A 20,099-nucleotide genomic window follows, 5' to 3' on the forward strand; every position below is an offset into this window, starting at 1 on the left:
AAAAAAGAGGAAAAGATAGCGCTATTGTCTGTCGAGTTGAGCAGTCAGTTTGTGAAATGTTATAAGCATGATAGGTGTGCTATTGATTGTTATGTTGTGGTAAAGCTTTGACATTTGAGACCTTTTTTCCTGCAGGTATTATGATGAAACATTGTTCCTTGGAATATCCCCAAATTTGAATTTTACTTCAAATTCCATTCTCATATCCAGGTTGAAGATCTATGTACAATGTATCCCTTATCATTCCCATTGTTAAACGTGTCAAACGCCTGCATAGGGAAATGGTACAGCAATACCTGTGTATCTCGGACAGATTGTGTTGTTACAATTGCAAAACAAATTGCATTGTATGATCACCAGCCTCAGTCTGAATACGTGAAAATCTTTGCAATGATTCAGATGCGATGCAACAATTGTAACCTCCCATACAGTGCTATTTACTTGTGGTTGGTTCAGTTTTTTTTCCACAATTATCCAGCAATAATTATGTTATGATATTAAACAAAGCACCTGTTTTGTCATGTTGATCTCTCGTGCAACAACTATAGATATAAGTTTTGAAATCATGCAATGACATTGTATGTAATCTTTAATCAGCTCGGGATTATGTGTTATTGCTGACAATCATGTCATACCCCGTGTTTGTTTTTATTTTCGTGGCCGATAGTCAAGCTGCTCGCGTCTGGGAGAATTAATCGTTGTAACTTGGTATTCTATAAAATCTGACTTTTTTATCGTTAACGCAGACTCATCTCTTTACCATCTATGTGTAAATATGTATACACTGTATTTGAAACTTTCAGAAAATGGTTAACAAGTCAATGTTTAGCACACACTGCTTCGCCTTTTCAGGACTTCAGTTCGTGCTAGCCAATTGCTAGCTAGCGCTACTCGTATCACTTATACAGTATGTATATACCCGAATACCCGCCTGCATGCTTTTCTGACTGGCTTGATGAATCGCAAGCGATGGGATTTGTGACGCTTAGTTCGTGCTTGCCCGTATAGGCTCTACGTAGTTTTTGCCCATCGGCAAATTGAGCCATGGATTTATGACGTAATTGGAATTTCGTCCATTGCATGAGAATTTACTACCGTCTTGGAATTATGATACTATGAGATATCTCACATTATGCCCAGCATGCATTTAGACACATGATTCATTGTGAAACTGAGAACGAGGAAGAATGGCAAAGTATTTGTGAACATAATTATTTGAAAAAAAAAAGATACTCCCTTTGAGTCAGCCATGTGCTATTTAGAGTTTACAAATGATTACTATTGTCATTCCAGTTCTACCGACTTGGAAGCGGATCTTCCTTTGCTTCTCACTTAAGAAGTCGATGTCTTCTCTTATGAACACTTCCGGGTCAAAAGACGACATTCGATGTATCCACGGGATACGGGTCATCAGCATGTTCTGGATCATCCTGGGCCACTCGTTTAGCTTTCAGCAGAAGAGTGACGCAATAGGTGAGAGACATACAGCTTGGCCAACTTTTGTCCCTTTGAAGAACTACAGGTGTATAGGCATTGGTTCTTCAGCAACGCTGCACACTGGCACTTGTCCGACTGTCCCTGACAAGTAAAAATCATTTTCGGACCAGGGATAATTTTTTTTTTCAGGAATGGGCTAGTAAAAAGAAAAATGAAAAAAAAAAAGTGGGCATTTATACTGATCCGACGGACGGGCCGAACCAGTAGAAAAATGGGTTAGTGTGCAGCCTTGCCTTCAGTCAGGATTCTGAACTAATCTGAGCTTTCTATCCTCGCATTGTATTTGTCATGTTGTACACCTCTCTGACCAAGGTTACGACTATCGGATTACAGAGATTAACACGTAAAGCGGTTTCACCCCAATCGAACAGCCTTTATTATGTGTGTGCACACAAAAAGTGATAACAGTTTCCTTCGAACCTTGAAAAACTATATCCAACCTGAATGTGGATTTGGAAGGACGCATTTTTGTCCTTACTCTGTTTTAACACACGCCAAATAAACAAACACAGATAAGCTCGAAATCCAAGGACAAAAGCTAATAATCTGCGGAAGGCCTGTGTGAGATGTAATGCAAAGCTGAAAGTGCAAACATTGAAAAACACCTCGATTTCAGCTAAGAGGGCGCTGATCTCATGATGTATTTTATGTCCGAAAGAGACTATAACTTTATAGATGTATTATTCCAGTTTCCAATTTCTTCCCATTCAAGTTTGCTTTGAATTCCATAGATTAAAATATGGATGACAAGGCTCCTAATTCCCCCTTTTTTTGACAGTATAATGTAATGAGCCTTTTGTCAAATTTCGCACGATTCCCGGACTGCTTTGTTCAAAAATCTCATACAATTTCATAATTACAAGGAAAAAAAGTAATTGTAGCTAGTTTAGTACAAGACATCAATAGCATTGGTTCAAGAGATGAAACTTGTTCTTTCTATAATTTCTTATCTGGAAAAGGAAGTGAAGTGAATGTTCAGGTTTTGAGTAGACTGGACAAGACGTTAGTCATGATATCATCACCCCAAATTGTATTTGTGATTACCACCTTTACCACTACCTTGTTATAAAGTGGGAAACATTGAAGGTAAGCACTGGTTTGTTTGTTTGTTTGTTTGTTTGTTTTGTTTTGTTTTTTTTTTGGGGGGGGGGTTTACTTCTAGAATTTTCTACTCTTTGTTTGACTTTCTCAAACTGCTGAGAAGACTAGTCCAAGTATAATCTGGCAGGTCTTAACGGGAAATGCGTTTTATAGCAAATTAAACCCACCCTCAACGGGTTAATCAAATCTATCAAACGGAGTTGCACTTTATAAAGTTGTCCATGAATAATGTGTCACCTTGGAAGACTAAGATGGCAGTAAAACCTATGAGTTTCAGGTAGAAGCCCAGAGACAGTCACACCAAGCAAGATAACTAAATGAATAGATAGATAGATAAATGAATAAGTTAATGAATAAATTAATAAACAAATGAGTGAATAAAATAGTGTTATATATATATATATATATATATATATATATAAATATATATGTATATATATATATATATATATATATAGAATATATACTATATATTTATATGATATCCATGTATTATACTAAGGATATATATTTAATAAACATTACTGAATAAACAAATAACTAGATTACGATTAACCAATTTACTAAATAAGTAAATAAACAAAATTAAAAATGAACCACCAAAACGACTAAAACCAACAAACATGAGTATAATAGTTCCGAGAGGAAAGGAAATCCATCTTTGAGCTGACAATTTCTTCTCAAGTCCTCTAAAGCTGATATCATTTTTTTTTTGTTCCCTTCCAGGTAATTCGGTTTGGTTTATCACCGTTCAAGCCAAAAGGTTCACCTTTCAAGTGGTATTAAATGGTTACGTCGCTCTCGATTCCTTCTTTTTCATCGGGTAAGATAATTATGAACGACAGTTTTCTGCTTTCACAAAATAAGTTTTATTAAAAAAAAATAAACATGATGAGCATTTCACTGCCTCCCTGAGCTCTCTCTCTCTCTCTCTCTCTCTCTCTCTCTCTCTTTCTCTCGTCAGCTGTCTCTATTTCAATTCTGCTCCTTTTGCCCGTAATAGGGAGCTTTAGATTTATGAATCAGACGTTTGAGAGGACGATTGCGTTTGACGTTCTCCTTTCTCCCTGCGTCGTGCTCAAAAATAGGGAGTTTTCGCAAGCACGACGCGGCCGGGAGTTGAGCGTGCTGTGTACAAAATTTACTTCTGCGCATGATCAAATCCGAGAAACATCCCGTCCTGGGGAACACAAGTACGGTACTCGGCCAAAATCGCGTTCGGTCCCGATGCTGGGCAGGGGATGAGCCCAGCCAATTAGCGATCTTGTCCCCACGCCTCCTTCCTGTACAGGGAAGCGAAACTGCATAGCTATGGGGACGGGAATCCGAGTACAGGGACTGTCACAGGTGATTGCTTCCGCGTATTCTCGGTCTTCCCGTCGTGTAGTGAAACTCCCTTTTAGTTTTAGATTACACTGGGACGTAATCTGTAAAAATAAAATGGCGCCCCTAAATGATCCTTGCTTCAATTATTAGCTCTCTGCATCATGAATTGAGCGGACGTAAAAACAGCCCAGAACGCGCAGTGAAAACTAGACTACGCAAGCTATAATAAGGTCGATTTTGATAAGCGCTTTTGCGCATGCACAGAGCAGGGGAGTTTTTTTTTTCCTCTAAAAGTGCGCTTCGCGGAAATCTAAAGGTCCCTTTTATTATCCTGGGTTACCTATTAGGATTGCATCTTACCATAATGTCCCGTATTGCCAATACCCTTCGTTTTATTTGACGACTTTTAGCACAAGAAAGAGACTGCGTCTGATTTGATACTTCCTTCTTTTAATATTTAACATTAAAAATGATTTATTTTGTGTGTGTTTGTGTGACATACATCAATTGTTCATAGGGAGTTTTAGATTTGTGGCGCGGACATTTGAGGCGACGCTGAGCTGGACGTTCTCCTCTTCCCTGAGTCGTGTTGAAAAGTAGCAGAGACGCTGAGACGCAACCTATAAAAGATAAATAGGCGTCCGCGATATTAGTAGAGCAGATAGGCCGAAAATTGTGCAAATTTTGACTAAAGCATTTCACCAGTGTTAGTATATGTTATAGGATTAATTTTAAGATCGGGAGGTAAGTCTGAATTGACCTCTGATGACCTCCAAAGGTCAATGACCTCAAAATTTGATAAAAATAAATATTTTGCATCATTGATGAATGTTAAATATGGTAATGATGTACTAGAAACTCATTTTTGGTTATAGTGGAATTGTCTTCATGTTCCATAGAACCCTGACAGGTTTCTACCTCTGACCTCTGATGACCTCCAGAGGTCAATGACCTCAAAATATCAGAATATTGATATTTTCTCATTGATTAATGATAAACACGGCAATGATGTATACTAAAACCATGTTTGTTTGTTTTTACAGTGGAATTGCCGCAATGTTCCACCGATCCTTGACAGGTTTCTACCTTTGACCTCTGATGATCTTCAGAGGTCAATGACCTCAAATTATCAGGTTTTGATATTTGGTGCAATTGGTTGATAATAAACATGATAACGATGTCTTAAAATTCATTTGTGTTACAACTGAATCGTTTTCCTATCCGTCAGATCTAGGGAAATTATTTACATGTCTCTGCCTTTGACCTCCGAGGACTGTGACAGGTCAATGACCTCAAAATATCAGGATATTGATATTGACGTATATTCAATGGTTAACCGTATACCTGGTGTGCAATCATGCATTATGCTATTAGCATTTATGCTACAATAGAAGTGTCTGCTTATCCACAGAACATTGGTCATTACCCTGTGTATATCCAACTTTGACATCTAAGGACAATGTGAGGTCAAACTTTTAGAACATCAAAATTTGTTTAGGATTGCAAATATTTATGTTTGGCTTGATTTGTTTAATTCTAAAAGTTTAATCATGTACAAATCACGCCTTGACATTATAATCAAAGCATGTACGTATATTCCACAGAGCATTGGTTCATAGTAAAAGGTCTCAGGAATGTGAGCGGTCGATTACTTCAGAAATGAAGCTTACGTGTCTTCAGTGATGGCAGTGACGTCAATAATGTTTGGGTTAGTAATGCAGCCTAGCTTGCATGAAATTATGTGCAACATTATCTAATTTGCACTGGACAAAATTTATACGCTTAAACATGGAAGGTGGGGAGAGGAGTACCATATTTTGGGTTGATGCTTAAGAACAGGTATATGGCAAAGTCATCCGTAGGCGTTGTGGTATAGAGCGGGATCTGAACATCTCTCACGAAGAGAGACTTCTCTTTTCTTTTCCCACTAACAATGTGAAACAAACTATTGTTCTCTTCAAAAGATAGCGTGCCAATTAATCTGTACTTCGGTTGGTGCTCTAAACAAGACATTCCAACCCACCTCAAGCTTAGATATCCGTAGGCGTTGTGGTGTAGACTTGATCAATAGAACGAGACTTCTCTTTTCTTTTCTTTTCCTCACTAACAAATAAGTTTAGCGAGAAACATAGAAGCATTCGCACATACTGTTTACATTTTTCATCACATGCATTTAACATCGGAATTTTCATGTACAAAAGTTCCCTGGAATTTTGCCAAGAACTTTTCAACACAATACATGTTCAACAGAAACCATTTGGTTCATACATAATTTGATTAAAGGGGCCTACTTATTACCGTCCACGTACTCGATCGAGCAGTTTTCGTTAAAGATACAAGTATGTTTACAAGTCTGCAAACAGTAGAATGATTTGCCCCTAAACAAATCAGACTACATGTCTTGAAATGTCTTCAAACGTAAATTAAATTCATTCATCTTAAACGATTTCTCTCTTATATATGATACTTGTATTCCGCGTGTTGGTACCAGTACTGAAAAGATGACAAAGTAGGGTGGTAATGCATTTCAGTCCAACAGTGCTATTTATTCAGACCAAATTTTCGACGAATACATTCGTTTTCCTCAGGGTCGACAATGACAATTGTCATTATATATATATATATATATATATATATATATATATATATATGTTTATATATATATATATATATGTTTATATATATATATATATATATATATATACATATATATACATATATATATATATATATATATATATATATACATATACATATATATATATATATATATATATATATATGCGGGACCAAGCAAAAAATTGCAAGTATAAAATTGCAGGGATAAATTCTCGCAGGAGGGCGACCTTCCAGCTCAGAAGATCATTTATGTTTGGGGATCAAAGGGTAAAAACTCGCCATCTTGTCATTCCCCGTAATTTGGCGCGGGACTTTGGGGATGGAGAGCCATTGGAACTGATCACTAGCGGGGAAAGTAGTCAATAGCTAACTTATAAATTCCTATGACCATAGAATACCAATAGAATATTTTTTGTTTGTTTTCAAAACCCCCTCTTTGGAGAGGGGGTTTTGACAAAAAAAAAAGGAAATAGCTGGAAGAAATATAAACGTTTTCATTAACTTCAAGAAGGGGAAAAATACTGAGCATATTGACGTCACAGGGTGATTAGGAAAACGAATGCAGTGTTCTGTTTTCTTTTACCCTCTATTCTATTCTATTCTATTCTATTCTATTCTTTATTTTATGTGCTAGTAGCCATGTGGGCTACAATTGTAAAACAGATACGTTTGTTTTGTACATCCTCTAAAGATCACCAGAGGTCAAAGGTAGAGCACTGTCCGTGCTCTTTGGAACATGAAGACAATTTTATTGTAAAGCAGATATGCTTGTTTTGTACATCGTAACCATGTTTATCATTCACTAATGACACCACTGATCAATATTATTATATGTTAAGGTCATTTAACCTCCAAAGGTCACCAGAGGTCAGAGGTAAAAATCTGTCTTTGCTCTTTGGAATATGAAGACAATTTCATAATTGTAAAACAGATATACTTGTTTTGCACATCTTAACCATGTTTATCATTAACTAATAATATCACAGATCTGTGTTATGGTATTTTGAGGTTATTGACCTCTAATGGTCATCAGAGGTCAAAGGTAGAGACCTGTCAATGCCCTGTAGAATCGGAAGATTTGTAGTACAAAATCAAATGCATATTTAGTGCAGCGTAACCAAGATCTAGGCCTATCATTCACATGTGCCTCCAAACATCAATATACTGATATTTAAAGTTCATTGACCTCTGGAGGTCATCAGAGGTCATATCAGACTTACCTCCCGATCTTAAAATGAGTCTTATGGTATGTACTAACATTGGTGAAAGTTTCATGCTTTAGTCAAATTTTGCACAATTCTCATGATTTTGAGGGCATAACTGCTCTTACTATAATTATGATCGGTGCGCAAAATAGCCCTCTATGACGTCGTGAATTGAGCGGACGTAAAAGTAGTGAAAACTCTGGCGCTCCGCGATTCTGCGCATGCTCAGAATAGGGTTTTTTTCCCTCTGAACGTCCCCGTCACGAAAATCTAAGCTCCCTAATATAAAGAACATGACTCCTTGAACGATCAGATGTCACGACATTTGCTCCGGTCTTACTTTTCTCCCGTCTTACTTTTCTTCGGACTTACAGGGTTAGGGTTGTGATAGAGTATTGTCTGTTGGTAAAGGTTGTCATGGTTATGTCTTGGAGCAACATATTTCGGGGGAGCAACTGTCATGGTTCCGAACATTCAATTTAACTTGTTGTTTCTGATCAATACCAATAGCTGTAAAACATGCGCTAGCATACATTCGAATACTTTGAAATTATTGTGATAGAAACATATTTTATTCATATATCAAGGTCCACGGCATTGTAAAGGCCATTAAGCTAATACGAATGTTGTTTTATCACTTTGATCTTTTCCTTGCGATTTTGTGTCATTTTGGATTGTTATCACTTCATGATATCCAAACCGTGGCTTTCTTCCTCTTCGATACTAGTATTCTTTTCTACACTTCTCTTCTATCTAACTCCTCTTAGATATCCAAAAAGATGAGTATACGTTGCTAGACTCAATGCAGATTCATTTTTGTCCTAGCTACCTAATTTAATAGAGATTGGATGGAGACTGGAATGCTTTTAACAAAGATTTATACGTGTGAAGTAAGAAATCTATTCGAGTCAGGTTCCTTATACGCGTGTGTACCGGATTTTCCCTATGTATTCACATTATCAAGAAGAGATGTTTCGAGAAAAAAATCATGATAGAAATGGCTTTCTGCTGTAACTATTGGCCGATCGGGCTAACGAATAGTCGTGAAATGATGCAAATGTATTATGCAGATTAATATTGCACGGGTGTTAGACTATCATCATTTTGTGGACATGTACGTATGCTTGTCTTTGTTATCATCTGCAGTGGTCTCCTGATGTCCTACACCGGTCTCAAGTATCTGAATAGACGTGCTGGTCGAGTTAACTGGCTTGCAGCGATAGTACACCGCTACTTGAGGTATGATCCAATGGCTGTGTGTGGTTTTTTTTTTATCCCCCCCCCCCCCCCCTTGGACAGCTGTTTCGATATTACACCTTTATTTATTGAAGTAAACTTGAAATGAAATGAAATGTCATTTAAACTATAATAAAATAATGATTGTTTTGAGTGCTCGTCGACAACTGAATCATTTTGGCGCTATAATGCAAGAATTAGAAAAAAGAGAGAATCATCTTGGAGCTAGCCATCTTATACCCCCGTCACACCAACCTCCTCGGCAGAATGAACCGGAATGCCGTTGGAATGAAAATTCTTCCTACCTTCCTTCATATTCGAAGTGCATTCTAAAAATTCTGACGACATTCTGTGCGTCCCAAACATTCGGACCATTCTTGTGGCCAGCCCGAATATTTTAGGCATGCTTAAAACATTCGAGGAGCATCCGAAGTGGAGAAATGAAGATTTTTATTCGAAGGGTATTCTAACTGGACTCTGATCGCATTCTAGATATTCCTACGGCATTCTAAATATTCTGACGGCATTCTAACAGCATTTGAAACAATTTGATCTCATTTGAGGGCGAATCGGAACGGTGTTGCACCTCAAATTCTGCCCAAATATCTAAAATGCTCAAAATTAATGCTCATACAATTACCCCCAGTTAAATACTGGTTAATGAAAAGGTTGGAGTAAAGATAACGATTAGGGTTAGCTTTAGGGTTAGAGTTTGGGTTAGGGTTGGGATTAGGTTCAGGATTAGGAGTAGATTTAGGGTCACGGGAAGGGTCTGGGGCAATTGCCCAGGGGGTAACTAGTCTAGACACTCTCTTTCAAGTAGGTCTTGCTGGAGGACAGCAATCTGTAGCAAAGCAATATGGTCCAAGGATGATTGGGTTGAGACTGGTGAAAATCACCATTTTATACGTTATCGGAGATCGTTCTGGCGGCTTTTTTGACACACACGGGACATTCGTGTTGCATTTTAAGTACATTCTAAGTGTATTCCAAATTTTTGGGATGCATTCTGTTTGAATTCGTGAACATTCAAAGTATATTTGGTAGCCATTCCTGGAACGTTCTGACCGCATTCGAAATGAGTTTATACTGCATGCGAGACGCTTTCCGACTATTAGACCTCGGGCAGCAATCGAACCGCGCTCGTGCGGCATTCGAAGTGCTTTCTAAAGATTCTGACCCCATTCCAACAATATTCTGAATATTCCTACAGCGTTCTAAGTACATTCGAGAGGCGTTCGAGAGCTAATTCATTCGGAATGTGCAAAAATGATTCGAAATGGATTCAAAGTCCATTCTAAGTACATGTACATTTGTATACGAACAGCATTCCCTACCAAACTGTTAGAATTTGAAATTTTCTCCCGAATGTGGCACGAATGTGGAAAATCTTTAATTCCGGCTGGTTCTGCTTGATTCGTGCTGATTCCGAATAAGTGTGGCGGGGATGCTGGGGATAATTGTTCCAATTCTTGTGGAATTCATTTAAGAGTACATTATATGTTTATTTTTGTGTGAAACTCATTTGCTTCAGAATGGTCTTATATTTAAGTAATGTGCATTTTAAAGGTTCCAGGGTAGCATGCCTGTCAGTGACGGGCATGCTACTGCACAACTGCACAATACTTGAATATGAGACCATTCTGAAGCAAATAATTTTCACACAACAGTAGATATATAATATACTCTTAAATGCATCCCACAAGAATTGGAACAATAATCCCCCAGCATTCCCATTGATTCCCATTCATCAGTTACTATAGCCATCCCCTTTAAGTACTACTCCAAAAAACATTTTTGAAAAAAAGGATTTTGAAAAATACTTTTCAAAAATCTTTGAAAAAAAATATTTCAGAGATTGATAATAATTTTGTGGTCATCATAGCCTTGTTTGTGTTTGTTTTGTTTTTGTTTGTTTTGTTTGTTTGTTTGTTTTGGATTTTTTTTTGTTTGTTTTTGTATCTCTGGCAGAGTGGTAAATGTCTTGGTTTTGTTTTGTTTAACTTTGATCTATTGCCCAGGATAACACCTTGCGTCGTTGCGACCATACTTCTCTATACATTCCTGTACCCGTACATGGGGGAAGGACCTAGCTGGCCCTCCAGAGTGAAAGATACGGAGTCCTGTCGCCAGTGGTGGTGGACTAATCTTCTTTTCATTAATAACTTCGTGCCTTCCAATATATCAAATGGCGTAAGCTCCTCAAACTCTGCGTCTTCGAATAGATTCTTGGCACCCCCCCCCCCCCTTTTTGCTCCCCTAGATTAGCTGGGACTCCACTCATAAACTCTTTATCAATTCACAGATTGGGCTACTTTCTTCGTACGCCTGTGCTTGCTAAAATCATCTATTGCGATATCTTCAAGTTACATTAACGTAAACCAAAAGAGCTAACATGCACATCAGCTCCCCTTTTCCGTCGTCAAAGGACATAAATTTTGAAATTCTATTCTATTCGTTTGTTCATGTTTATGGTGTCTTCAAAGTGAAGTATAGAGCATTGCTGTTAAAAAAAAATGTTCTTGAAATCATTAGCAAACTATGAAATAGTTTTTATTCTTTACACTGCTTTGGAGGGTTAAGGGACTTTCGGTTGTACTGAATGTAGTGATGGTTTATTCTTTCTACCTGTGGAATTTTGTGAGATACAATGAAACAAGACAAGTGTAAACGTGCACGTTTACAAATGGAGTATAGACCTGATTTTTGTCCGACTGCATTCTTTGCTACTCATGTTTCACACCAGAGATGCATCCTGACCACGTTCCAACCTTTTATACATTTGGTGATTACATCCTGAAATAGCTGTCTTGATACACCTTTGCCCTGCTACATAAAAGTTTGAATCCAGCATAATTATGTCAGAAATCAAACGTACGCCTCTGAATACTCAACTCTGATTGGCTGATGCCTTACTTACAATTTATTTATGTTTTTATTTATGCTTGATTTCATCTTTTTATGCAACAGGGCCCTAGTTTAAGAATGATTTAGGCCGGCTATAGATACTAAGTGTTTATGATATTACTCTGTGTATTCGCTCAGTGTGTTTCGTGGACCTGGTACCTCGCAGCAGATATGCAGTTCTTTCTTATCGGCATCCCGATCCTTATCCTTCTGTTCAGGTGAGTTTCTTTTATAATAATGCAATATTTTTTTCGTTGTCCTTTTTGTTTTTTAAATATAGGGCGTACGCATCTTTTTTCTGCATCATGACTGTTTTATTCATTTAAGGATGTACATGCGTGTGCGTGAGTGTGTTTTTCAGGTTCAGTTTTGTTTGCAAAATATGAAAGGACATTAACTCCAACTATTGAATAAAGTGTAATTGTCTATCCGTAATATTTAATAGGTGGGAAAAAATACGTTGTATACGGTAAAGATCACACCTACTCGAATTCTACGCAAGCCCACAATGCGTCCCATTTCCTTTTAAGAGAAATGCATCATGATTAATGCAATTCAAAGTATTCATGTTAAACCTACGTCTGAGTTGTGCCAGATATACCTACAACTTATGCAAGTTAAACGTGCCCAGAAATACCCAGACATGGCAGACAATGAGTTATTTCCTCGACTCTTCTTTCCTGGTGCAAATAGGCCAGTACTCGTTTTACTAGCATAATGCCGATCTACAAATCACGCAACTTATCATTCTTTTCTTTTATACCACGCCCTCATACAAGAACCTGAATTGTCATAACCTACCCAGTTTCACACTTTATGGTGTTCTTTCGCACAACCTCTTACTGAAGTATACACGTGTGTGCGCTATAAGCGGTTGCATAATACGCTCTGTTCGTCCACTCACAAACTGGTTGCGAGGGACCTGCAGCCCTCCAACCGGAACATGAATAATAATACTCTTTTCAAAAGCGGCTGATACACGTAGCCACACCTCAGTGCATCTCAAACGTACCGCCTAAATACAGTACGGCCGTCCTGGTACTAATATACAGTGAAAATGAATGCCGCAAAAACGATATCGGTCACCATGCAGTCTCGTGAGACTTCAGTATAGTGATAACGATACCCATAATTATGGAGACTTCATTACCCGTTTTAGTAACTTGGTGGGGATTTCATTTGACAGACAGTTTTTACATGAAAATAGGTAGCACTTTAATATTGCTAGAGTAATAATAGAAATTAGCTTGATATTATATGATATAATTGTTACGTTACGATTATTGGCGATCTTGAGAGTCGTCCAAAAAAGTGTGGTTCGCTTACTGCATCTGCTACGTGCAAACGCAGAAATGTGACATTTCAATTGGTGCTGGGTGTGTTATGAACTGTGATCCACACAACTGCTTACAATATACCACCGGCAACACTTACTTGTGTCAAAATTCGCACTTGCTGTAAACCTGGCTTTACGGGTTTTATTTTCTTTTTTCCCCCACTAATTACAGGATACTGTAACAAATTCCTCAAAACAACAGTGTGATCTTATAATCAATACAGTAGGCCAATGTTTAGCACACGAATTGATATACATTTATATGTATACATATATATGCGTGTGTATGTTTGTATGATATTGATATGGATTTTTATGTGTGATAAATCATTTTTGTGAGTTGAGTGATTCTTTTTTTTCAGATTTGATTATAGTTATTAAAAAATACAAACATTTGTGGATTTTCCTCCCAGAATGCCCAAGATTGGAGGCGGAGTGCTGTCGATCTGTCTAGCTGCGACGCTGGCCACGTCAACCGCAATATGTGCTATCAGAGATTATCCACCTATTCAGATCTTAAATCAGTTGAGTATACACCGGTTCTACGTTAATTTTTAGGAAGATACTTCCAAAATGTTTGATTAACTAATTATAAAGGAAGATATGATATGAGAATCAAAGATGATTTTACACTGCCTTAAGCCAGAACCATGCCATTTATATTCTATATCTTTTTATGGACCCAAAGTTTGGAATGCCATTCCGGTTGAAATAAAACAGAGTTTATCGCTGAGTGTGTTTAAAAGAAAATTTAATTATAAGATACAAATCAGTATGCTGAAATTGTGTAATAATTCTCACCAGTGTGTGTGTTGTGTGTGTATGTGTGTGTATGTGTGTGTGTGTGCGTATGTATGTTTGTATTGATTCTTAAAGAAATGTTTTCAATCAATATTTTGATAATTTATGAATGAAATAGTATGGGGACAGGACTTTTACGTAAAGCCTAGCCTTTCGGTCTGTCTCCGAATACTTTCAAATGTATTGTATATTCGTAATGTTATACAGATGATTATTGTGATCATTCTTTTCCTTGTTATAGTATGGTGTTGTCTATTTTCTGTATTTTTCCTGTGTTTTTACTGAAAGTGTTGAATAAATCGAAATCGAACATCGAAATCGAAATCGAAATCGAAATCTAATAGAATGATGATAATCTAGTATGTTACCTGTGTGTCTCGTGTCATGTTTTTCTTTCTTCATTTAGCTATATTCGTTATTACAATAAACGTGCTTTATCTGGGTCTCGTTAGTCATTGCCATTATTCAGGCGCATATTATATTATTATTGCATCCGCTTTCAAAAAAAAAAATAAATAAATCCGGGAAAAGGATATTAAGTTAGCACGCATGCGGTTGCAATCTCAAGAATGATGCAGATTATGTTCATACTGCTGGTTGTTGATAAGTATATCAGTGTTTTCCGCCTACTTTTCTTCTGCAGGGTTGAGCATAAGCCTGGCTTGTTTTCATTCACCGTGAAACCGTACGCATGCGCACCGGCATATATGATGGGACTCGCGATGGGGTACTTTCTTCATCGGCGGAGACAAAGCCGGAATGTGACTCTCCACCCAGTAAGTGCATGTTCGCATTCTAGAAGTAATCACTGTGATTGTTCCGCAAGCTCCAAGGCTGTGCCGTTCAGGGAAAATAGATCCGGCGACAAACCTGGTCCCTCCCACCCCTTCTACATCCACCCCCTCACACACGCTCCCTCCCATTATGTACATCCATGTTTTATCAGGAGTCTGTAGTATTAGTAGCACACACACACACAAAAATGCATTGTTTTAAACCCATAGTGAAAATTATGAGAATTAGATCAGATTTATTGACTTAATAAACATAGAGTATAATTTCCAATGCCACAATACCAGCGATGAGACCGATATATGAATGTTATAAGTTTCCAAGGTGTTCGGGTGGAAATATTTTCTATTTCAATTATGATTATTCAATTATATTTGAGACAGTGGTAGATCATTATTTTAACTCAAAAGCAATTGTGCAGCAGAAGATTTCATTCGTTCTAGGCATTTACACAAAAGTGTAAATATAAAAATATACAAGGAGATGGAAACTGTACCCAATCTTTGCTTCTTAGAAAGGCCAAACACAAGGAACTTCTTTTTAAGTTCATAAGGGTAAACATTATGAAAAGATACTGACCCACATGCATATGCACGTACACAATTGATGAAGTAGGACGCATTATCGTTGTTGTTTTACAGGCGCTTGTACTACTTGGATGGCTAGTAGCCAGTGCTCTGGGAATGACCATCACTTACGGACTATACGGACTTTTCGACAAGCCCGGGTACGAAGTCGGCTCCCTGACCACGGCCGAAAGTACTGCCTTTGGCGTCCTCCGTCGGCCGGCATGGGCCCTCGCCTTGTGCTGGGTTGTGTTTGCTTGTCACTTTGGCTATGGCGGTAAGTAAAAGATGCATGGTGGCAATGCTGAGAGTGAAATAATGTATTTATTGATGAAAAGAATGAGGAGGAAGAGGAGGAGTAGGTGGAGGAGAATATTCCTGGAATATTAAGATATAATACTGCCCTACTTTGGCAAAAGGAAGCAAGTGACATCGAGTACAAATGCTACAAATTAAGAAAATTATATTTTTGGGTAGGCCCTTCAACATGGAAATTTGTGAGGAGGAATATTGTCGGTATTCGTGCAAGTCATGTGGTGACGCATTTATGACAATTCGAAGAATTTGATATTTCCGTAGAAACTCATTATTATGTAACTTACTTCCTCATGTCAAAGTATAGATTTGTAACAAACATAAAAACTTGGCAAAAGGAAGCAAGTAACAATCATATCATAAGGATGTTACTTGCTCCCCTTTGCCAAAGTATTTTAGATTGTGTGTAAATATGAATGATTTGGCAAAGGGAAGCAAATGACAATCATATCATGAGGTTGTAACTTGCCTCCTTTTGCCATTTTCCCCCTGCAATTTTTGTGCACTTGCTTCCTTTTACCACCTGAATATCTCAGAAATGGGCTAAAATTGTAACTTCTTACTTGGATTTTCAGTTTAATAGAGATATGCCAAATCAATAAAGAAAGTCAATATCCATGAAAATGTCACTTGCTTCCTTTTGCCAAAGTAGGGCAGAATAGTAATCCTTCATCAGTTCATAGCAATGATGGCACTGTGGTATAGTGAATTAGACTCCTGACTCTGAGACCTAGGTCCCGAATTCAAGTCCTGCCAAGTGCTTTCATCTTTGAACGGATTTTTTTTTTTGTACCCATGATGTCCCTCTTGACCATGTTGTAGAAATGGGGACCTGGTGATACTGGTGTATACCAATGATAACTGTGCTAATATTGGTGAGGCTACACAGGGTAAATAGGACCGTATTATCATCATCTTTAAATGCTTAAAAAGAGTTAGGAATACAAAAGCGTGTAAACAAAGTGAATTCATGGAGGAAAGAGACAAAAGGGAAAAAAAACAAGACCCAATCTGAATCTATCGCTCTACCGGTCTAACATTTTAATATAGGTATTCGCAGATACTTCCATACATAAATGTAGGGTCCCTCTGACAAAATGCGAATGATTGTAATAAATGATTTCTATCATGCTAATGATAACACAACCATTGATTTTTGAATTTTTTTTTTTTGTCATAAAAATGTTTTGACAGGGACATAAGCAATTTGAAGGTAAACGGTTCTTTGTAACGAGCAGCTGTCCTCTCCTTTTCGTTATAAACTATGAAATACAGGTGTGATAAACCATTTTCTGTCTTGGAAGTTCTGGGCGCCTCTATCAAGATTGACGTTTTGTGCCTACCTGCTGCATCCAGCAGTTATCTACCTCTACACGGGAGAAGTCACTTCGGTTTATTACCCTGCAGTGATTCAACAGGTGAGTAATAATGAAGAAAACATTGTCTTTCCTCTCTGTTAGTTTGTAAGTTTGTGTGTTTTTCTTTTGTTTTGTCAGGGCCAGTCATTTTCAAATGTATGACTGTATGATTGGCACAACACAACCACAACAGTAACAAAAACAGAACAAAACAATACTTTCCGCAAAGTGGCAAAATCACAGGAATGGAGAATGGGAGTTCCAATGGGAGTGAGGTTCGTTTTATCATCTCAGTCAAGTCATCATTTCTTCAAACATCAAACAATTATGTATTCATTTTGTTTTATGAAAGAAAAATAATCTGTTAAACACAAGTCCTCCTCAGATGTTGCTCTTATTGTTCCGTATATACCAATATGTCTATTATCTCTTCTGCATTCTTACCGGGGGTATAATTACGTATATATATATATGTGACCGTGCACCTCAAAACGAACATAAAGTCGCACACACTGATTTTGCGTGAGGACTGAAAATAAGTGAAATGGGTCAACCTAGCCGAACTTGACTTTTTCATATTTTCTGAAAGAGCGGATCTTCTTCTACATTATGCTTGAATTTGGTATCATTAAACGGGCAGGAAAGTGTGTTTTTTTAGCAGTTTATCTCGAACATTTTTGGTAGAATAGTGTGATTAGGTGTGTCTTTAGAATCCCTTTTACATTTTTGAAAGACCTTGTCCACAATCTTCACTTTCAACTCTAATAACTTTTGAAAGGATAGGGCTACTGATTTGAAAGTTGGCATTAATTATGGACAGAATGTGTTAATGAGGCATGCTTAATTTCAGTTTAATCTAATAATCCCTTCATTGTTGTTACTCCGGTGGTTTACTTCCTGTTTTTTGCCCCATTCATCGCACAGCCAGCACGGTTTGGTAAAGATTAAGCACTTGAATAGACACTGTACTTCACAGCCTCTTTTCTCAGTTTACACTTTTCCCGAGTTTGTGCTTTCTTTCCAATATTTAGATAGGTTAGGAGAGTCCATTTTATTTGAGTTATATATCATTTTAAAGCTTAAAGTCTGCTCTTTCAGAATATGGTCTTAACTAAAAATTCATGTCTGGCGACTTTTTGTTTGTTTTGAGGTGCAGGGTCACATATATTTTTTTTTTGCATTATATTCAATCCAGGTTGTATTTTATCATTACTCTTACATCGTGGAATCCAGTTTCCTTGCGTCCACGATGGCACGTGCTGTAGTTTTTTTTTTCCTTCCTTTTTTTTCCTTCCAAATTTGATTTCATGTCAGTCGACATTGGTTCCTTTTATTTTGTTTTATATCGGTTTGTATAGCTTAATCCATTAGTCGCTGTCTTGTGTATTTTCTGAGGGTCCCATATCGTACAAGCTTTGCTTCTTAGTGGGACCCTCCATTTCCATCCCCATCCTTAGTTCACTTGTATTATGCATATGTATATATATTTTTGTTTTTTAAATTGTATTTTCTTCATCTCTTACTCATTTTTATATGTATTTTGTTAAATCGCATTTTGCTATTATTACAAATATCCTCTGCATATACATTGTACATAACTTCTCTGTTTGTTTGTTGGAAATTAGGATAATATTGAATCTTGAATCTTTCATGTTCATCGATCCACCTTCAGGTCTTACGAATTTGAAAGTTTGAATAATATGTAATTATGTGCACACTTGCAAACTTTTCAGTGAGTGTGACTCTACACACTTGCAAACTTTTCAGTGACTGTGTGACTCTACACACTTGCAAACTTTTCAGTGACTGTGTGACTCTACACACTTGCAAACTTTTCAGTGACTGCATGTGTTAATCTGACTTGAGTGACTTTGTCGATAATATTATGAGCGTGCACTCTTAGGCTATGAGACACATCATTCAGTAGCAGAAGGAAAATTTGAGCTCATATTTTTGTTTTTCTTTTGATATCTGGATGTAGAAGTTAGTAGTAGTAGTAGTAAGAAGTAAGGAAGCTGGATAATCATAAATTCTGAGATTGCACCATCAGAGCATCGTTCCTTCAGAAAAGAAAATTGTACAGAACAGAGATGCAGCTATCCATTTCGCTATGATGCCGATTTGCGATTTCATCGTTATCCTTTTGCACTGTCTTCATAAACAGAGCGTTCTGTACGCCGGCTTTGTGACATTGTCCTACTCAGCGGCGCTGATCATGTGCACTCTCATCGAAATGCCCGTGTCAAGTCTTCAGAAGTTGTTGATGAGTCGCTAACACACGTCACAGTTTTCACCCTGCACCGTGAAACAACAACAAAACAGCAGCAACAACAACGACGACTACGACAAAGACAAAAACTCCTGGGTCCCGGACGACATGATATGTTCTGTTTTGACAAGGGTTTAAACATCTTTGGAATATTATATGTGTTTGATCATCAGTACATACAGACCCGGTAACAAGGTTGTAGATTTATTCAGGAAAATAAGCTGAGACTACGAGGTCCTTGCTACATTTTGTGCAGTGTCATGTCCGTTCTTCGCCACTGCATTTTTGCGTTTAGGGCTACACTAAACAGGTAGATTTCTTAGATTACGTGGAAATTATTCTATCCTTATGTCGTGATTCACTTCTTCCCTTAGCTCTTTGTTTGCCGCCCTCTGTTGTTCAGTCTTTTGCCTTTTATCTCTCTCTCTCTCTCTCTCTCTCTCTACTTATCAGTGATTGATCAGGTGGTTTTTCATGAGGAATTTTGGCATACATATCTTTTTTTTCTCACCATCTGTCACAAGCTACTGAAATACTGTACTGTATCTGCTTGGATGAAAACAAATTTGTGTGGAAACTTTGTCGGATAAAACGCTTCATGACACGCCCACGGGGGTTATTTCATAAAGGGTTTTGTCAGATGTTCTTCGGACAAACTGTTGTAAGCTACTGAAATCCTTGCATCTGATTGGCTGAGAGCAAATTTGTGCAAAAAAAAATCACTGCTGTCTCTAGTTCGTCTAAAAGCAATGATAATTTAATCATTATTGA

General features: G+C 37.5%; 1 protein-coding gene across 1 annotated transcript in view; it reads left to right on the forward strand.

The window, feature by feature from the left end:
* The window catches only part of LOC139716985 (nose resistant to fluoxetine protein 6-like), a 29,231-nt gene extending 9,737 nt beyond the window's left edge, over nucleotides 1-19,494 (forward strand). The window contains exons 7-16 of the mRNA XM_071628503.1: nucleotides 1,294-1,473; nucleotides 3,325-3,421; nucleotides 8,895-8,987; nucleotides 11,006-11,177; nucleotides 12,030-12,109; nucleotides 13,641-13,751; nucleotides 14,672-14,804; nucleotides 15,462-15,663; nucleotides 16,977-17,119; nucleotides 19,224-19,494. Of these exons, the coding sequence (XP_071484604.1) occupies nucleotides 1,294-1,473; nucleotides 3,325-3,421; nucleotides 8,895-8,987; nucleotides 11,006-11,177; nucleotides 12,030-12,109; nucleotides 13,641-13,751; nucleotides 14,672-14,804; nucleotides 15,462-15,663; nucleotides 16,977-17,119; nucleotides 19,224-19,334 (1,322 nt within the window). The 3' untranslated portion in view covers nucleotides 19,335-19,494. The remainder of the gene's footprint in view (nucleotides 1-1,293; nucleotides 1,474-3,324; nucleotides 3,422-8,894; nucleotides 8,988-11,005; nucleotides 11,178-12,029; nucleotides 12,110-13,640; nucleotides 13,752-14,671; nucleotides 14,805-15,461; nucleotides 15,664-16,976; nucleotides 17,120-19,223) is intronic.
* The last annotated feature ends 605 nt before the right edge of the window (nucleotides 19,495-20,099 follow it).

The sequence above is a fragment of the Diadema antillarum genome, unplaced genomic scaffold, assembly GCF_040938485.1.
Source record: "Diadema antillarum isolate AM-2024a unplaced genomic scaffold, OU_Dant_1.0 scf00000071, whole genome shotgun sequence".
Taxonomy (NCBI): domain Eukaryota; kingdom Metazoa; phylum Echinodermata; class Echinoidea; order Diadematoida; family Diadematidae; genus Diadema; species Diadema antillarum.